The 21,379-nt window shown below is 28.8% G+C and overlaps 1 protein-coding gene across 3 annotated transcripts; it reads left to right on the top strand.

Annotated features, from left to right (window-relative positions):
* The first annotated feature begins 15,307 nt into the window (after positions 1–15,307).
* On the top strand, positions 15,308–20,926 carry LOC114178656 (WD repeat-containing protein 44-like). 3 transcript variants are annotated; one of them, XM_028064680.1, is made up of 8 exons: positions 15,308–16,675; positions 17,002–18,064; positions 18,175–18,265; positions 18,428–18,588; positions 18,704–18,755; positions 18,860–18,939; positions 19,012–19,105; positions 19,854–20,926. In XM_028064680.1, exons 2-8 carry the CDS (start codon positions 17,066–17,068, stop codon positions 20,384–20,386), a joined length of 2,010 nt encoding a protein of 669 aa, XP_027920481.1. In that variant the 5' UTR covers positions 15,308–16,675; positions 17,002–17,065; the 3' UTR covers positions 20,387–20,926. The 3 variants fall into 3 exon arrangements, with proteins under 3 accessions (XP_027920481.1, XP_027920480.1, XP_027920482.1); XM_028064679.1 differs by having other exon boundaries at positions 15,308–18,064; XM_028064681.1 differs by having other exon boundaries at positions 15,309–18,064; positions 18,431–18,588.
* The last annotated feature ends 453 nt before the right edge of the window (positions 20,927–21,379 follow it).

Genomic DNA, 21,379 nt, shown 5'->3' with positions numbered 1-21,379 from the left:
ACGTAAAATGACATTAACTGCGTGTATGAGTACACTTAATATGATTAAGAATTATATACATAATCTCATATTTGGTAGAAATGAAAAAGTATAGCATTATATAAGAATAAATATCCTTAGATCTATTGTATTAAAATTTGGAATTGAAAGTAGTGTTAATTTTTTATATCGTTGGACTTATGTCTCACTGATGTTATACCTTTCTAATGAACCTTTTCGTCTATAAACGACCTTACAAATTAGTAGTGTCTATTTTTTATGTATTGAGTATTAGTTTATGAGTACACTTAATATATTTAAGTCTTTTCAATATATTTTATAGCATGAATTAGTTATTTAAAATTAAATTAATTTATCCGTGAAATTATATTTTACAAAATATATGAACATACTTTGTAGATTATTTTTTATGATGTACATCATTTGTATTTATTCTATTAAGGACTACTTATTATATATATATATATATACCCGTTAGGGATTAATTTAAATTTAATAATATTAAGTAACTAAAATTTGGTAATTAATATTAGTTATACATTTAAATTCCAATTCACAGACTCATTATAATCTTTTATTAATAATAATGAATATTTTAAATATTACTAAGTTTTTATTTATAAAATAGTATCTAATTTAGTTAGTTAAGGTAATGACTAATTATATTATCATTAAATTTTTTAACATCATGACATTACCTATTAGTTTAAGTATATGTCATTTAAACGAAATGTTTTAAACTTTATAATATTTTTAATAAACTTTGATCATCATATCTTTCATTGAGTGGTTATAAATTGTTAAAAAGTATAGTATTTTATATTAATTTAATGAATTATGACTTGTAATAAAAATGTATCAAAGTTACTGAAAATTTAACTTTAAGATATTTACAAATTAAATTGTCTTAAAATTATCCTGTAAAGTCGAACCATTGATCGACCATATAATTTAAACCGTGTGGTATTCAAAAAGTAAATTTAATTTCTCATACTAAATATATTCTTTTTTAGAAACAAAAATATTGATATAAAGAGAAAGAGAAAAGTGAATGAAAGTGGAGAGATAAAGGATAGATGAAAATTGAATAATAAAATAATATTGCAAAGATCTGAGATAAAGAATGAAAGTGGTCATATTTTTTTTTTAAAGTAATGCATTCAATATGGAAAAGATTAAATTGATAAGAAAATTGATTTAATAAGTAGAACTTTTGAAAGAATAGTATAATATATAGTGTAGAAGGTGAAATTAAAGAATTAGCAAGGAATGGTGGGGAATGAATGTACATAAATAAGATCCCTTCCATTACATAGAATCTAGGGTTTTATAAAATTGTGCATAACTTAGATTTGTGCAGAACATTCCCCACTTTTCTCATTTCGAAATCACTACTTCTCCATTCTCTTCAAAGTCAACAAACTCTCAATATTCAATATTCTTGCCTTCTCAATTAATTAACTAATTATATTAAATTAATCATCTACTTTTTATTCAGGATATTTTCTGCTCAGATATTAAACTTAAATTCCTAAATATAAAATGAAAATTATACCAAAACTTGTATCTCAGCAAAGACAATGGAACTTTTACACATCTCTTTCTAGTAGATAGTTCATTGGGTGTGGTGAAGGAAAATAATTAAATAAAAATAAGAATAATGAGTATGATTTATATGTACGTGGAAGTATTATTATTTCAATAATTGTATAACTTACTTGATAACTAAGGCTAGATACTTAATTACACCAAATTACCATTATATGCTCTTCATTTTGAAGCATGTTTAGGGTATTACCAAACACTCATAATTGTGGTTATTATGGATTACAAATATATAGTATTTGATGATATAGATAGTGAATTCACCATTATTGAAATGTGACCAAATCCAAACTCATAATTGAAGATCATTGATATCTATTCTTATGAGTAATGCCTATTATTTCAGAAAACATTTGCTTGGAAAAGATGTTTTATATTAATTTCATAATGTGGAAAGAACAAATATATATAAATTTAGCTTAAGAATAATAACACCTAGTTTTTAAAATAGTCTGGAAATGAAAAACATATTTAATATTTAAAACAGCCGCTTCATAATTAAAAATTTAATAAAATAAAAAACATAAATAAAAAAACTTATCGTATTCTGTAGATGAAATGCATGCCAAAGTTTATACTGTTGTTAAATAAATCATGTCTGGCTCAAAATCCTGCAATTGATTTATAAAAAGGTACCCAATTTGAAATAACATTTATTTGAATTAATGTTTTCTTAAATATCAGAGAAAAAAAATTAGGTTTCTCATAAATTAAAATAAGTGTGTCTGTTTTTTTACGTGATTTCTCTAAATTTCTACTTTTAACTTATATATAATTTCATTTTATTTGATTTATTTGTATTTTTAATAAATCTTTGTATAAAATTCGTCCATGTGCAACTTTTTTGTTTGTTCTTGAATACTTCACAAGTAATGCACGTGACTAATAATTTTCTTTTTGTTATTGTTCGTGCATTAATATGTAACAAAATTTAATGTCACAGTAGTTATTATGTTTTGTTTGTTTTACACACAATAGAGATTGGAATTTTAAAGGATTGGGGTCATTTGACCTTTTTGTTTTTCGTGGTGGAAAATATTTCATGGCCCATTGAATCACAAATATCCAAATTTTGAACCATAATGTGAGTTACTTTTTTTTTTAATGATGAGCTCAGATTATTTCATGATTTAAATAAATATAACTTTCTAATGTTGTACCAGACTTTAATTTGTAAAACAAATAAAATGAATGTCTATACACGTAGATGCTAGTATTTGTTATATACAAGTCACTTTCATATATTATAAATAATATTAGATAAACTATTCAGCATAAAACATTACGCAATTTAAATTTTAAGTAAAAATATTTAAAGAATAAAGAGACCTTTCAAATCATAATTAGAATATTGTAAAAGTTTAAAGAATTCATAAGAATAGTACACACCAACGTGTTGGGCCTGGCTTTGTTAGTAGTCTCTACCAAATCTAACTACGGACTTGATCATTCTCACCCCTTTTTTACTAAGTTCACACTATAATAGTTTTTAACCAAAATATCCTTCATGAAAATAATTTTTTGCTTCTTTTTTAGCTATCAAAAAAGGTTATGCAATTTTTTAAAGAAAAAACATTTGAATGAAATGAATTTTCTATCTTTCATTTTATTTTTATATCAAACTCATTTTCTTATAACATTAAGAAATAAGAGACTATTAAAAGAATATGTATACGTGGGTTACTTGTTTGGCAGTTAACTACTAGGCCCATAGCCCATAGTCCGTAGTGGTCTGGGCTACTAAAAATATGTAAAAAAATAAACCCTTCTTCCTGCACCCATATTTTCGTCCCGCATCCCATAGCCCTATTAAAATGATTTAATTATCCTTAATTGAAAAATATTAAAAATCCTAATATTTCTCCTTTCTTTCATTGATGGAAATAGAAACCAGACCACCACGTTACAAGAATGTAACCACAGAATCTCATTTTGCATAATATTTATGTGGTCTGATAAAAAGTATATATATGTCGAATAGTTGTTTTCATATTGTGTATAGTTTGATGTTAAAATTTTAATGTTATACAATTTCTTTACATACATTTCATCAATATTTGTTTTAGTGTAACATCTATATATGCTACAGGTGTTTTGTTAGTGTGGGTTACAAATTTTAATTTTTTATTAGTGTCATCTATAACATTGATATTTCAATGAAATTATTATTTATAAGATTGAATTCAATCATTGGTGAAAAGGAAAGGCTAGCAGCTATTATTTGAATCGTTGGCATTGAATATGACAGCCCAAATTTTCACGTCACAATTCTCCATTTTTAAGTAATCTATTTTTGAACTGTTTTTGAACCACTTGTTGATGTCCAAATCGAAATATTTGACTATTTCACAATAATAAGTAACTAAATTAATTATCACTTTCTCCATTAGACAATTATATGCTTCCCACAAACCCCTACCTACTACCAATAATTTTATATCCACTTCATTTTGCACAAGCCGTTTTATTAAAATAATATACATCTCAATATAAAGTTATAGCTGAAATAAACACAAGCACGATTTTTAATCGTGTTAAACAATTTAAAATTAATTTATTTTTGGTTTTGGAAACTAAAAATCTTTGTCAATAACAACAAATTATTAGTAAAATTAGTATTAAAATCGGTCTATGTAGTAATTACACTGTATAAACAAAAAAAAAAAAAATCTATGTTGCTCCTATCAACCTAATTAGCATATATGTGGAAGTACCTTTCACCTTGTGCCCCAAAATTGAACGATTCACGTTTGGTGTACCGAACCGCACACCTTTTGGTTTCAAATGGGAGCAAACCGAGAGAAGATTCAGCGGAGATTTGTCCCTAACAATTTGGATGCAACAACCTTGTCACTACTATGTTCAACCCTCAAATACTCTTTTTCTTTCATGTCTGCAGATTCATATTCAGGTTTTGCATACGGAAAGTTACAAATTATTCAAAAAACTAATATCGACTAAAATCTTAAAGCACTAATATTTTGTTGGACCTTTTGAGAGAGAATCACCGGAGAGACACAACACCAAGACCTGAACTCAATTACATAAGGTATTGACACCATTTTTAACCACAAATCTTAAGACAATGGGATTATGAACCTTATGTACTCAACTTTCTCATCTTTACCTAATGTGTGACTTAGACTCATACTTAAATTTTCAATCTCTTTTAACATAAATTTTGTTATAATAGATTTTACTGATTAAATTTATCTAAAGTTTCTAAATTTTATTATAATAGACTTTACTCGATTAAATTTACCTTGTTTCTAGACTACATGAAATCTCTAACGTAAAATTTGAATCACATGTTTTCCAATTTGACTTATTCATGTAAAAACAAACTCGGAATATGTTTTTAGCGTGTACCCTTATCAACTCGATAATTTAACACTGATATATATATATATATATATATATATATATATATATATATTCTGAGTTTGTGGCAAAGTGACAAACGAACGAGCCTTGTTCACTTCTTCCTGCACAGAAATATATAAAAACATCACAGGGCACAAATTACGACACTGCTTCCACATATGTCTTCTCTACGATTTTATAGGAACCTGGATTAGATCTCTTATGTCAGTTTTTATCATGTTGTAAGATATAAAAGACATGAAACAATTTATATACTGAGGGGATTTTATATCTGAGAGAGAATGGTACATGATCCTGTTACAGAGAAAAATATCCTAGATAAACAAATACAAATAAACAGTTTTGTCGTTACATATCTTTCCCTTTCTAACAAAACATCTCATTATAGGAATTTATTTTCGTAGATACTTTCTGTCATCATTTTGATGTAATTACCGCAGAACATATGATCCGGTATGCTTAGATATATATGTCATGTTATGAATGAATGAATGAATGAATGAATGGTGTTAGAAATCATTTTTCTAATAAATATATTACACCTGGGAATTTATGAACAACCCTGCATGTTTTATTAATTGATTTTTGTATCGTGAAATGGGAGTGTTAGCTATTACAGGAAAGGGAAAAAAAAAATCGAAAGTAACAGAAGGGGGGTCCTGTTTTTTGTTTGATGAATGGCGTTCTTATCGTGTGAGTTTGGTGGGCAATCATAAGTGGTATGTTAAATTTCCGTACTTGATTAAATGAATAAATGAATTCATCTAGTTTTCTCTGCTCTTTTTAAAAACTTTTCAGTTCATTTCACGTACCCGCGATGCGTCTCGCTCCTTCTCTTTCTTTGCTCAGTTTTGTTTCTTTGTGTTTTTGTTCCTTTGGGATAAAGCAAGAACACTGTCCAACGTAGCACTCTTATTTGGTTACACAGGAATTCTGAGTCTTTCGTGCCAGGGTAACCGGATGACACATATATCAATCGGACATATGACCTCAATTCATATATTAGATATATAAAATATTAAGAAAATGAGTTCATATAACTTTAGAGTTTAAATATCTATTTGATCCTTATTTTCACGGTGTTTATTGTTATTGGTCTTGATTTTTTTTTTAAATTTAAAATGGTTCTCATTTATGTAATTTGTGTTTAATTTTATTTTTTTATGTCATGCCGTTTAAACAAGTAACGGAACACGGTACTATTTGTATTATGTCTTCCATTTTGTTTATTACATATACATTGAAATGGATAAATTAGTCTTAAAATTAAGGATTAGGGATTAGGGATTTGGAGAAATCCTCTGGTTAAGAATTTGGGATTGAAACCATGTTTCTCTCCCCCTTCCTTCCTCTTCCCCACCTTCTTCTTCTCTCTCTTCAATCTTCAACTCTCTTTCTCCCAACAATAATTTTCATCTTTCAACATTTCAAACAAAAACTTCACTATAGACTTCTCTCTTGTGCCAAACTCTAGCAATCTCAACATTCCAAAAAAAAATATGAGGATTAACCATAATAAATTATTCAAAAATAAGGATCAAAAAAGTATTTAAGCATTTTTTTAATATAAAGTTTAACTTTTAAATATAATTGATGAAACTTCTAAAGAAGCAACATTAGTAAGGCAAAATCAACAATAAGACATGAGTTCAATTTATAAATATTAACATTATTCTCAACCATACTTTAAAATAATGAGTTTATAAATTTTTTCTTAGTACGATGTTTTTTTTTTTTTATTCAATGTGAAACTTAGATCCAGATTTAATTTTTCAATAGTTAAATATGTTTCTTGGTCCTTTAATTTTTAATGAAAATTGAGATTAGTCAATCTTCAAAAATTTGAACTAATTTAGTACATAATCTTTAGAAACACGTGAATTTAATCATTTTAACCAAAATTTTGTTAAATTTATTTGACGTTTTAAATGAATAAATTTAACAAAATTTGGTTAAAAATAATAAATTTAGATGTTTATAAAAAATTGAGATTAAATTGATCTAAAGTTTAATTTTGGCTGAAAATTAAGAAACGTAAATAAATTTAACCCAAATTTGAATAAAAAATGTTATACGAAGAAGCATTATGAAAGGACAGATATATAAAGAAGCAAGTGTGAGCCAAGAAATGTGAGATACCTAAAATGTTAAATTGACTAATGACGATACTGCTAGAGAAAATGCTTAGTTTCTCAGCGATTAAAGTATTACTCAATATCCATTTCTTATTCTTTAAAACTTACTAGATTTTTTTGTTTGTGGATGCGATAAGTATAAACCGATAACTAGCCACGACAATAATATAATACTTAAATTTACTGTCTCTTATATTGTAGTGTCAAATCTGTATATTATATATATGATTTTTGTTTTTTCTTGTCGGCAAAATCAATTGTTTTTTAGGACGATATTAAAGGACACTGAACTTCTTAATATCTATAATTTTAAAATGACTTTTTCACCATATATTAGATCCATTTTCAAATGTCTTTTGAGCCTTTTTGGCTCATCAGCAAGTGCATTAACCATTATTTAAAGATTTAGTTGATACAATAATAACTATTATAATAAAAATGTATTCTAATTTCAGTGACCATCAATTAGTCTGAATTTAAATTTTGAAATATAAAGTGAGATGTGTTGAGGACATTGCATCAAATAATAGACCCTTATTACAAAATACAAGTGGATATATAAATCCAATAAAGCTAGCAATTTCATTCTTAGATATTGGAAGAGGAAAAATAAAACCAATACCTGATAAAATGCATTATAAAGTTTTATATCGTCAATCAATTCGCTCACTGGTATTTTAATAAGTTTGACATATTTAATTTTGTTTGAGTAAAATATAAAATTAAATCATGGATTTTGATATTACTATTGATTTCTTTTTTGATAATCAGAAAATTTATCACTTATGAATTCCTTGTATAAAAAGTTTGACATCACCTTTAATAATAAAAAGAAAAGTTAAATATATCAGTAAAAGTTGAAATTCGAAATTTTAGTCCAATTTAATTTTTTAACATTACAAATGTTCGAATTTATAAATTTTGTTAAAATAAAATGACTAAATATAAATATTTATAAAATTTAAGAACTAAAATGGGTTAAAGTTTCAAAGAGGGACTATTTATTTTTTTTTCTGAGAATTAAAAACAAAAACATATTTAACAAAAAAAAATTAATGTTTATCGATTTTTTTTCTTCTCTATATACACTACTCAAGTTTTTTCAATTTTACTTAAAGTATAACTTTAAATGCATACTTTAATTTCTATCTAAATTTGTCTTATCATTATAATTTTAGTAACTAAATTCATTGTTATTTAATAATTTTAAAGACCAAATTAAGTGATGACATACAATTTTAGATATCATAATGTCCTTTTAATAATTTCAAGGGCTAATTTAGCTTAATGTTACAATTTAAAGAACTAAATTAATAGTTTAATTATAGAATGTGTTATTTTGAATTTAGTATAATAATTAACTTTTTTTTGAAATGAGAAGAGTTTTATAGTTGAGAGCAAGCCTAAACCATTGTTTGATACGAAACAAGCAATCTCATAACAAATTTTGTAGGTCCATTAACACCATCTTCTTCACTCTCGTGACGAGTAGGTTGACGTGAAAGGACACTTTTGCCCTTCTTTTTTGTTTATGCAACCTGTTATATTGTTTGCTCGTACTCTCTTTGCTTTCTCATAAAAAAAGAAGCATGACTCACACCAAATAATTTGCATGATAAAGGACTAAATACATAATTAGGGATAAAAATGTACATTCCAAAAGATTTCATGAATAAATCAGGCAAAAAATGTACATTAAAAAAGTCTCTAAATATAAGTTATATTATAACTAAAAATATACAATAATATATATTTTAGAATAATCATAAATAATTTTTTATTTTTTATATTTATAATTTTTAAATATATACCAAAATTTAAATTAGATATGAAGATATTAAAAATAATAGATCGATAGAAACAAAGAATTAAGTTAAATCACTTCAGAAGTATTAAAAATATGAAAAATCATGTGTATAATGGAAACATAATAATCAATTACTAGGTAGACTCTTTTTTTTTTCTATCTAAGTTCCTTACATTACTAAAAAAATTATATTTTCTGCCAATTTTGTTTTGAATTTTTTTTAAAAAAAATACTTATAAATTTTGTTATTAAAAAAAATTGCAAGAAATTGCTACCAATTTTTTTGCAAAATATTTTGTATAAAACACTTTTGTAAGAAATTGCAACAAATTTTGTAAGAAATACTTGTAAATTTTATAATTTTGTAGGAAATAATTACTCACGAAGCCTGCTAATTAAAATTCTTAAAAGAAATAGTAGAAAAAAGTATTTTCTTACAAATTTTTTTTAACAAATTCACAAAAAATTCTTATGTAATATGAGAATTTTTAGTAATATTACTTATTTCTCTGAGATTCTCATACCATTTTTTTTAAGATCAAACTTTATCTCGTAGTAGCGGGTGAACTAATGATCGTCATTATCCAATCATGTTTATTTCAAAATAAGTACCTATTGCCATAAAAGTCTTTCAATTTCCTATTTCTAGTTGGAGCCAAAATTAATTTTAATAATTAAGAAACATATTTTTCTCTTCTAATTAAGGCTTTATATGCAGTTTGATGATTTTTTTATTATATTGTTTTAGATCTTTAGAAATTTAAGAGTCTTTCAATTTGAGTTTCTTTGAAGATAAATTATTTTACCTAAGAAAAGTTATATATGATAAGTGTTGAAAAACTATATGTTACAATTAAAATGAAATAGATAATAGATGACTATTCATTCATGTGTAATGTTATAAATGAAGGAAGCTGGGAGGGGTTGGATTATCCATATTTAAAAGAGATAAAAAGAGCAAAAAAAAAAAAAAAACAGTGCATTCAGTGAATGTTGGGATTGTAGATTTGAAGTCTATGACTAGAGAAACCAATTTCGTCATGTTACTCTATTTTATATATATTTTTTCTTCAAATTTGAATGTTTTGTTTTTTTTATGTATTGACTGGTTGTAAATATTTGTTTTTGTGCATTTGATGTAACTCTATCACATCTTAGTTTGTACTCATAGATTTTTACTTATCACATTAGGAAGGGTTTCTTATGTTAAATATATTGATTTCTCTTTTATGATTGTTATTGTCATTTCTTATTTTTGTTACTAATAATATATTCTTGCAAGTTTGACAAATTATTTTCATTGCATACTTCTAGTAGTTATTTTTGTGTTTGGTGTAGAATTCTCATTTAACTTAGTTTGAAATTGAAATAAATGGTTATATATCATTTTTGCCTTAAATAATTTTTTTGAATTAAAATGATTGAAATATGTACATTAATTTTTTATTTTTATATTTGTAATTTAGTAGTTAAACTTGTCCAACTTGGTGAAAATGAAATAAAAAATTGTTATAGATTTTTGGATTGTTTTGGACATTCTTGCATAATTTTTTTTTTTGATATTTTGTTTTTGATAGAGAAAAATCATCGATTCAACTTAAAGAAATTGACATAAACAACTAGAACAACACAAAAAACGTACAACATAAGTTAAGCACGTCTAAATCTACAAATCTCTTAAGAAACTAAGTGTTCTTATACCAAAAATGTAATGCCCATTTTAATAGAATAATACTACTAAAATAAGCATCACAAAATCAATAATAAAAAATAGATAATCCAGCTACTAGAGGACATGTTATTACAATTATCCAAATTATAACAATAGCCCCATAAACATATACTAAGATTCTATACAACAAAAAGAACAATGATGGGAAGAATAAACATAATGCCTTTCAAAAAGATCTTGTACAAACTAAGCCAAACCTACAAATTACATCGTTGTATCATCTTCATCCTGAATTGGATCAACTACTATGCTCCCACTAATTAATATGATCATCGCACAAAAAGAGACAACACTAGACAAAAACACAAAGAAGAAGGATAAGTTAATGTGCAAAAGAGTTTTCATATAATGGATATAAAATTAACTTTGCATACTTTCTCAATCATACAAATCATTTAAAAAGACAAACATATCACATACAAATACTCAAACAAGACTCAATTATCCAAATACATGTATTGATATCAGACTCTAGCAAGTTTTACACCTATGGTGACCTCTACTGCTCTGCAGAATCATTGTCAATGAGTTTCATACTACTACACACAAGGGTAGTCCGTTAAAACCTTTAGCCAAGGTAAAGCCCTTAGACTAGGACATCCTACTCCTCCCACCACATACATCATCCTTCTCTACTTGAGATTGGGTGGTTATTAGAGCGTCAAGATAATTTTCAATACTGAATTATTATATCAATGCATACACTAAGAAAGTCTCACCTAATCCTACTTGGAGTAGTGTCAACCATCCTTACACAAATCACATACAAATAATTTCCTTAACAACTTATAAGATCATATTAACTATACAAAACAATGAACATGGAAAACTAAACAACCCTGATAATCCCACTCAGCGAGATAATCCACTCCTTCATAGAGTAGTGCTTGAAGACCCACTTGCCCAACGACTATACGTCTTGCACAGTGACACAAACACTGAAACTCACAAAGATTAAATCACTCATAATTCACCCAGCGAAGAGTTTTCACGCCCAATTAGTGAACTCTCTGACTTTGGAGTCGCTCAACGAGAATATTCTCGTCCAACGACTACCAAGTTAATGGATCTATAGCCTTGACCTCGCCCAGCGGCGTAGTTTCTCACCCAATGAGTTTGCATAATTTTGCATATTTATGCTTTTCCAGCTTGCCAAATCAACCAATACCACAAAGTTTAAAACACACCAAATTCAAATTACACCACATTCACAAACTCAAATCATATCACATTTAAAATCCATTCGTACAATGTTCTCAAATATCACCATACAACTCAAATTAATCAAATTTAGGAACCTAATCTCAATTTAACAAGTCATATTCATCACATAACTCAATTTAGGCAATTCACAGTAAAACCATATAATTAGCAATTTCAATATCTCTATAACGTGAAAACAATGCAATTAGCTTCCCTTACTCGCGAGACAAATAAAATAGTCCTCAAACACCAAACTCCCTTAAGGCTCGTAGAAAACTCTATCTATATCTAGAAACAACACAAACACGATTAGGACACCACTTTTATAGTAGACTTGAACACTATATGCAAGCTAGAAGAACTCACATGCAAAGGAAGATCAAACAGACAAATAAAATAGTAGAAAACCAACTTACTCTAACAAAGAAACTAATCCGTTATAAGTGGAAAGCTCACCACGAGGATCAATTTAGTAGTCTCCAATATTTAATCAAAAGACTAGGGAATAAGAAAACCTAAAAAAAATACGAAAGCTTTAGATAAGTAATTTATAAAGAGATTATGATTTTTAAATAATAAAATTTATTTATAAAACTTCTATTTATAATTTTAATATTAAAATAATTAAGTATCACTAATTTAAATACACCGTCAACTCTAAAATACTCTTACAACATCCCTATACAAATTCAACTTTCTACATGCAAAATAACATAAATATCACATAACAGCTAAAAAATAATAAGATAAATATATATATATATATATATATATATATATATATATATATATATATATATATATATATATATATATATATATGAAAAATCTTGAAATAATTGTAAAAAAAATACATTTTAGAGAGAATAAATTATATATATATATATATATATATATATATATATATATATAAGTGTTTAAAGTTAAATATAAATTACTTATTCTTCATCTATTTTAAATTCTATTTTATATACTTAAAAACATTACCCGTTCTAAGGTTTTGATGAGAGAAAAAAAAATCAATAAACATATTTCAATGATTAAATTCAATTACTATAAGTATTCCTCTTTACCTTAATATTTGTTTTTATTTTTTCTTATTTTAAACAATAGATTTAAAATTGTAATTTTTATTTTATTGCGCGGTAGTATAAATTTAGAGATTTATCTATGTATTTGATTAAAATTCACAAGAATACCATTTTTTATTAAAGATTACTAAGTTTCTCATGAATATATATATATATATATATATATATATATATATATATATATATATATATATAATATGATATGATAAACGGAAATTTTTTTATTGAGAAAAAAATGTGAATTGTTAGAAACAGAAAAAAAAAAATTGCTATGAAAAGAGTTCATATAGATGCATGGGCTGACATTATACCATTAATAAGTGGTGCACAATTAAAGAGTTGATGATATTGGTTAGACCCCACTTCTATCTCCTCAACAAAACAAAAACAAAACGAATGCATAATTCGGACTCTCAAAATATCAAAATCCATTATTGTTTAGTTGCTTTATACCATCAAATCAATCTTAGGAAAACCTATATAGTATAATGTCAAATTTAAATAATTTAATTTTAATTTATAAATTAATCATCAATAGTACAAATTTGTACTTCTGTCTAGGACTACCTAACATATACTGTGAGAACGGATAACTTACCTACACAGGTATTCATAACATATTTATAAGTTACTCCTATTGGTTTAATGAGCTTACCATGACCTTTGGAAATGAGATCAAAATTGTGTGTAAATAAAAAAAAAATGCTTAATTTGATCAAGTGGTAGTTTCTTGTAGAACATAATTAATATAAACTTTTCAGAAAACATTTATTTTATTTTCGATCTTATATTCACTTGAGTTTGGATTTCTATAGTGATATATGCATATGAGAGAATCTGTGACATTTTAAATTATTATTAAATTGCATAACTATAGCAATCACAAATGTCAATAGATCACTTCTAATTATTAAAACCACTCATAATAAAATTATATAATATAAAAAAAAACTGTAAAGTATGATAAATGTAGTTTTTTATTGCTCTTAATATATTTAATATAAACATTTAAAAAGATAAATTAATAACTAATCTCAATATTAAAAACTATAGAAAAAAATATTTTTAAAATTGTTAAAAATATGTTATGAAAAATATTTTCTAAAAAATAAAGCTTTATATACATATAAAACTTAAATATAGCTTATCAACATACTTTAGTCTCTACTCAAATATCTAAAGCTAAAAAAATTTATATTTCTTATGTACTACATAATATCAAGATCATCTCAATCTGGACATTATATAAGGTCGATGTCATCTCATCCAGGATCAAAGTGGTTGTCCATGTCAGGATTACCGACATCACACAGTAATAATGAATTTATCTAATGTTACGATACAACATTCATTCACATTTATTGGAGAATCTAAATTTTTCTAAAATAGTATGACATATTTGATGTAAAAGGTTAACCCAATCAAATAGATGTCCAAAATAATGAAATATCTGACTACATTTATTGGAGAATCTAAATTTTCCTAAAATAGTATGACATACTTAATGTAAAGGGTTAACCTAATAGAAGTTCAAAATAATGAGGTATTTGAGTGTTTGTAGGATTGCAAAAGGATATCTTAAAAAATGAAACAGATACATATACCATTGCATGACAATAGATGTTGCATGACATGGCAGTTCAATACAAAAATACCTTATATTTTAAAAAAATAGTAACATTTATAGAAAAATCATGATTTTTTTTTTAAATGTTATATTCTTTGTAAATCATTATAAGAGGAGACGAGAACTGATATATTTTAGTTAAAAATTCATTTTCCTGAAATAAATTTAAATAATTTAATATAATATCTAATTAAGATGTTTGGTAAAGCTATGTTGTTACTCATTAATTATCCAGAAATTCATATAAATATTTCTAACATTATTTATGAAAAATCAAATGAGGTTTAACCATTACGAAAATTAAAATATTTAGGATGATTTTTAAGAATTATGATTTTCCCACGTAAAGTTATTTTCTCTAATCAAACATTGTGAAAGATAAAATAAAATAAAAAACTAAAAGAAATAATTGTTTACCATTTAAGATGAAACACTTAACCTATGTTTGGAACATTTAAAAAGAAGGAAAAGATCGTTGTTTGGTTACCTAATAACATGGAGAAAAAGAATAAATTGCTGATAGACCATCCTCTCTTTTATATATAACTTTCTATTCAAATATAGATATATATTACTTTTTCTTTCTTCTTTCACCTTTTGTGCATATAAAACTAAACAGAAAAAAGTAATATTTTTGTGAATTTATGTACTCTGCTAGAAAAGTATAAGAAAAACTCCTTCCGAAGTGATGTAGAGGTTGGATGCATGCAGAAAATGAAGAGATGAAAATTGGAGATCACGGTGAAGGATGAGTGAAGAAAGGAAGAGGGAATTAACCACAGAAAAATTGAAGGGATGCTGTGACAGGGAGTGAGAAGATTTTGGAAGCTTCGAAGAATGCTAAACTCTAATAATGATGTAGACTATGATCTATCTTATCACCATCTCCTTTTCTTTCCTCCCTCAAAACACATGTCATGCTTCCCTTCTTCTTCTCTCTCATTTCCCTCACACCCTCTGTTCCGTACAGCTCCGGTCCCCGCCACCTCTCTTCCACCACGATCACACACTCTCTTTCCCTTCCCTTGTCCTTTCAATTAACTCATGTGAGTGACAAGCTCCCAGCTTTAAAAAAATACCCTTTTTTGATTCCCCTTTTTCAGAAGGAATTGACTTTCCAAGAACTTAATGCTGTGGGCAATAGAAAGTGGCAACGTTTGGCGTGTCAATTTATATGTGATCTCAACCACAAGGTATGGTATGGTGTGAGTGAGCATATCATATCAGGCCTAACTCAACCCTTTCCCCTTTCCTTCCCAGAAACACCATCTTTTCTTTCACCTTGTTTCTCCATTTACATGGTAATAGTAAAGAAAGTACAACATACCCAAATAGGCATATAGGAGATCTTAACCTATAGCACCCTCAATCAATACAAGAATATACTTATACTACCATACCACACAACCCGAGAAAATTTAAGTGCAAACTGCAATGCAGAGAGCAACAGTGCTAGCTGTAACTACGAAAGCCTATGAGGGTCCCTAGTGGCCACCTACGACTCTATGACCACGTAATTGGCCTAACACTTTTGAGTTTTCACTTTCGTTTTCTCACCCTTCTCTCTAGTTCCGTGTACTAGTGCTGTTGTAAGTAACAGCTTCTTAAAACAACAACGCTTCTAACTTGTTGTGACCAAGTAACCAGTTGCCAATCAATGCCACTTTTCTAGTCACAGCAAACACAGCAGAAAGTTGAGAATCAAATCCACCTTTGTCTTCATTCGGCCTCACGAAAATTGTTCTCTGTAAATGGTAACGGTTATTAAAAATCCTTGCTTTTTCTTCCGTGTCTGACTTTAAGGTTACACTACGCCAATGCCACAGATCATAGGCGAGGATTACGAGGCCTCATATTAAGATAAGAAAGGAGAGGCATAACATTAACAAACACTATATCGCCGCTCGTGCGCTTTGCCAATCTTCAAATCCCAAAATCCAGATCTCGAGGCATTCTCGCTTGTTCATAAACTGGTGGAAGAACTTTTTCCTATCATGAGGGTTTTTGTGTGGTTACGGCCATGATAGATTGGGGGTGTTGGATCATGTTGAATTTGGGCATTGTTTGACTTGGCAATAGCATGTAATCCTGGTATAGTCTCCACTTTGAACTAAGCTTGGACTTTGTTTCTGCTCTGTATTTGATGATTATGAATATTCTATGATCTATAGTCTTTTGGGGTGTGTGGAATTGTTAATTAGTATTCTTTCTGTTCTGGGAGGTTTTTGAACTTGCAAATAAGCTGTTGTCATTTACTCATTGGTGGTTAGTTGGTTCTTTGTACTTGGTCCATGGCTTTAACCTGTGACATTTACTATTCTACTGTGTTTTGCATAATTGGGGGGACAAATTTGGTTCTTGTTTGGAATTCCCTATTTCGAGGTCTTGAGAAGTAGTGAATTGATTGTTGGGAGCAGGGTTAGGACTTAAAGGTAAGATTTTCATGTGGAAGGTGGTTTGTTTCAAATCTAAGTGTGAGATATGCTGGGCTCTGATGATGGAGATATTGATGTGTTCTTTGACTCGCTGGAGAGTTTGTCAGCTCAAGATTCTGTTCTAGGCAAAGAAGAGTTTGGCTCTGAAGGGTGTGGTTGTGATTATGGTGACATTTGGGTGAAGGAGCCTGTTAGTGTGAAGGAGAGGAGGGAACGTTTTCTGCAGGATTTGGGTTTAGACGAAGCTTCTTCAACCATGGTTTGTTATCAAGACAGAATGAACTTTGACGACTCATCTATCAGTTTGGGATTTGAGAGGATCAGGGAGTGCAGTGGAGCAATCTCAAATGCTTCAATTTTGCATAACGATCAGGTATCCGAGAAGTCGGTTCTCTCTGGAGGCAAAGCAGCTTCTGAAGCAAAAGTCTCATTGGATGAAGTGAAAGGGTGTCCCCAAGGTGAGGAAGATGCAAACTTTGAAGGAAAAGAGCATGACTTCCCTTCTACAAATCAGGAACACAGAGAAGCTGATTCGCAAGAATTTCAGGATTTTGATATGGGTAAAAGGAAAAGGAAAAACTGGTGGAAACGTTTTGTGAACGAGAGGAAAGGGGGTGAAGGAAATGTTAGATCAAAATTTAATGCAGGGGCAAACAAAACTCGAAGAATAAAGGTAAGGCAGAATAAAAAGAGGTGGCTAGAGTTCAGTGGCTTATTCATTGGACAAGAGGTTAGAGCACACAAAGGTGTGATCTGGACCATGAAATTTAGTCCCTGTGGTCAGTATTTAGCGAGTGGAGGTGAAGATGGTGTTGTTCGAATATGGCGTGTTACAACACTGGATAAATCCAGTATTTGTTTCACCTCAAAAGACAGCACTTCTAATACCAAAGTGGAACGTAAAAACACTTCTCCTAAGAAGAAAAACTCATACCGACCCTTCATTTTCCTTCCAAATAGTATTTTTCAAATTGAGGAATCACCACTGCAAGAATTTTTTGGTCATTCCAGTGATGTCTTGGATTTGGCTTGGTCTAATTCAGATGTGAGTTTACAGCAGAAGCTTGTTATCCCCTTCTAATCATGCAATATGCTCCATATGTTCTGCTTGCAACTTTAGTTTTCCTTAAAGCTGATAAAATTTTCTCGTGGCAGATTCTCCTTTCATCTTCTATGGATAAAACTGTTCGCTTGTGGCAAATTGATTGTAATCAATGTCTAAGAGTTTTCCATCACAATGACTATGGTATGTATAAGAGCACCATGCCTTTTGGTTTGTTTTCCACAACCATACTTTGATTGGTCAATACAATATTTAAAGCACATACTTTGTCTTCGTAATCATAATTTGAATCATTACTATCTCTTCATCCCATAGCTATAATTGTGTCTTTACTTTTGATGAAAGCAGTGACATGCATTCAATTCAACCCTGTTGATGAAAATTACTTCATTAGTGGGTCCATTGATGGTAAGGTTCGAATATGGGGGATACGTGAAGAGCGAGTAATTGACTGGGCAAATATACGAGATGTCATAAGTGCTATAAGTTACCAGGAAGATGGGAAAGTATGTCATGAATTCTTGATGGAATCTTTTCTTGATTTTGGATCTCGTTACATATTTTGACACTGGAAATTCATGTCTATGAGATTGATGAACCATTGGGTATTTACACATGCAGGGATTTGTAGTAGGTTCTGTTACAGGGACTTGTCGTTTTTATGTTGCTTCAGGTATGTAACTTCTGTGTTACCAAATACCAATTACTGTAGTTATGAAGCCCCTTACGAAAGATAAAATAGAAAGGACTATCTAAATTGGATTTCTAATGATTTAGGAAAATATTTCCAGCTTGAGGCCCAGATAGATTTACATGGAAAGAAGAAAGCATCAGGCAACAAGATTACTGGCATTCAGGTTTCATTCTATTACTAAGATGCTATACTTTGTTCTTTATCTACTTACATTTAACACCCTTGTTGCTTGCAGTTCTCCCAAAAAAGTACCCAGAGAATTATGATCACAACAGAAGATTCCAAAATTCATATTTATGATGGTATTGAGCTTGTTCAGAAATACAAAGGTACACCATTTAGCTATTGGAAGAATAAAAGGATTTACTCTTCCATGACCTAAACAATATGTGTTTTGTATTTTCTAATAGATTTTGAACCATCTCTGGAATTGTGAATTGTTGTCTTAATTTGTGAATCTTACAGTTGGCTGTATTTTTTGTTGTCTGTTACCTTGGAATCATGACAAGCTTTGTCATGTACTTTTAAATAATTAAAATAGAACTTCTGATGGCTACGTAGGTGTAACAGTTTTTTGAACTCAATAGTGATTATTTTCTTTGCTGTATCCCAAGGTTTTGTGGATTTATCTTTGTTTCTCTCTGTAATCCTGTTAATGTTTGTTTCACTTTAGTTGTCACACCTGTTACTTTAAACAGTTTCAAATATCCTTGTACACAGAACAAACAAAAACGGTTAACACATTAACTACCAATTAGACTTCAACGGCTAATACATTAACTACCTATAAGACTCCAACCACCAAATTTAATTATTCATTAAGGCTCCAATGACTAATGCATTAACTATCTATAAAACTTTAATGGTTAATACATTTATGTTTATTCCAAACTGAATATCGGTATAAACATTATGTTGGATTGTTTGCTTGGCTGTATTATTTCCTTATGTAATATTTGACTGTTTTGTAACATGTATATAACCTATTGGCATGTTGAGAAATTTAAGAGGTATATGGTTAGTGCTTGGTTTTGCAACAAAATTCTAAGGCGGTGTTAGTGTTATTACTTGTGACAGGTCTTCCCAAGTCAGGGAGTCAAATGTCGGGTTCATTTACATCGAGTGGGAAACATATAATTTCAGTTGGAGAAGACTCCCATGTTTACATATGGGACTTGGACGAATTGGGAAATGCTTCTTCTAAAAACACAAAATCTGAACGCTCCTGTGAGTACTTTTTTTCAAAGGGTGTTACTGTTGCAATACCTTGGTCAGATGTGAAAGCATATGAAAGGGGTTCTAGCAGTAACTTTTCCCACCATTCTTCAGAGATTGCCCCACCTGAGATCAGAGATCAAGAGCGTTTTTCTCTTGGTAATTGGTTTGCCATTGATGGCACGTGCCGAGGTTCTATGACATGGCCTGAGGAGAAACTTCCCAGCTGGGATTTACCTATAGCAGAAGATGAATATGACGAGCAACAGTTATGTCAGAAAAATACTTGCCATGACAGAATTGTATCAGAAACATGGGGCCTATCAATTGTGGTCGCTGCTTCTGATGGAACTATCAAGACATTCCACAACTTTGGATTACCCATTAGGCTCTAAGTCAGTGTCATCATCACCATTTAACTTACTCTCTTTAAGGATCATTGGTTCAGCCTTGATGCCTTCGATGCATGAGAGCTTTTCTCTGCTTGGTAAAGGTGGAAATTTTCTGGGAATTCAACATATGCGGCTAAGGATATAGCCTTGGATTAAAGTAAACATACAAATTCCAACACAGTGAATAAAGAAGGAAAAAAAGTTATTGTTTTGGAGGTAAAATGTTTTTGAACTTTTCCGACTTTAATCCAAACATTCCTGGGAAGACAGAATCTGAAGCTGGTGGTATCATGGTCATTATTGTCTCTTCCTACTCGTAGGATTCTGAGTGCTGAATCCATGGTGAATGTCATGGCTCTTGACATGTTCTAGAAGTTTGTATACACTTAGCTATTGAGATTTGTCTCTAGTTTTTTAATGTGGCTTTGGTGAGCCATGCCGGTGACCGCACAAGAATCCTAATCTCTTCTTCATCCCCCAACATTGTGATTAGATGATTTATTTTGCAGTACAAATTTAAAATGCAATTGAAAATTTATTCAATTATGCCTTCTATTACTTTCTGGAGTTATGTTATTATTGTTGGATAAAAGAAAAAAATGATTGTGACATAGGGGTTCAGTTTAATTTAATTATCAATTCAACTTTAATTCACTTAAATTTATCTTTTTATATATATATATATATATATATATATATATATATATATATATTTAGCAACACATTCCAACTTAATCCATTTATTATTGAATTCTGCTGGAATAGATTGTTGGGTTGAATATTTAAAAAGGAATTATTCTCTCTTAAAGAAAAAATACCTTAAAATAAATATTTCAATACTTTTGTAATATTACATTAATTAAATTATGTGACTTTAAATATTTCTCTCAAATTTCACCTACTCTACTCTATCGAATAATTAAATATTTTATTTTACACTGCCATTCTTATATTTCTCTCCCTGACATCAAATAGAAAACATGTAAACACATCGTG

Source organism: Vigna unguiculata, chromosome 3 (genome assembly GCF_004118075.2).
Source record: "Vigna unguiculata cultivar IT97K-499-35 chromosome 3, ASM411807v1, whole genome shotgun sequence".
Lineage (NCBI taxonomy): Eukaryota > Viridiplantae > Streptophyta > Magnoliopsida > Fabales > Fabaceae > Vigna > Vigna unguiculata.
The sequence above is the reverse complement of the archived record's forward strand: the minus strand, read 5'-3'. Positions and strand labels throughout refer to the sequence as shown.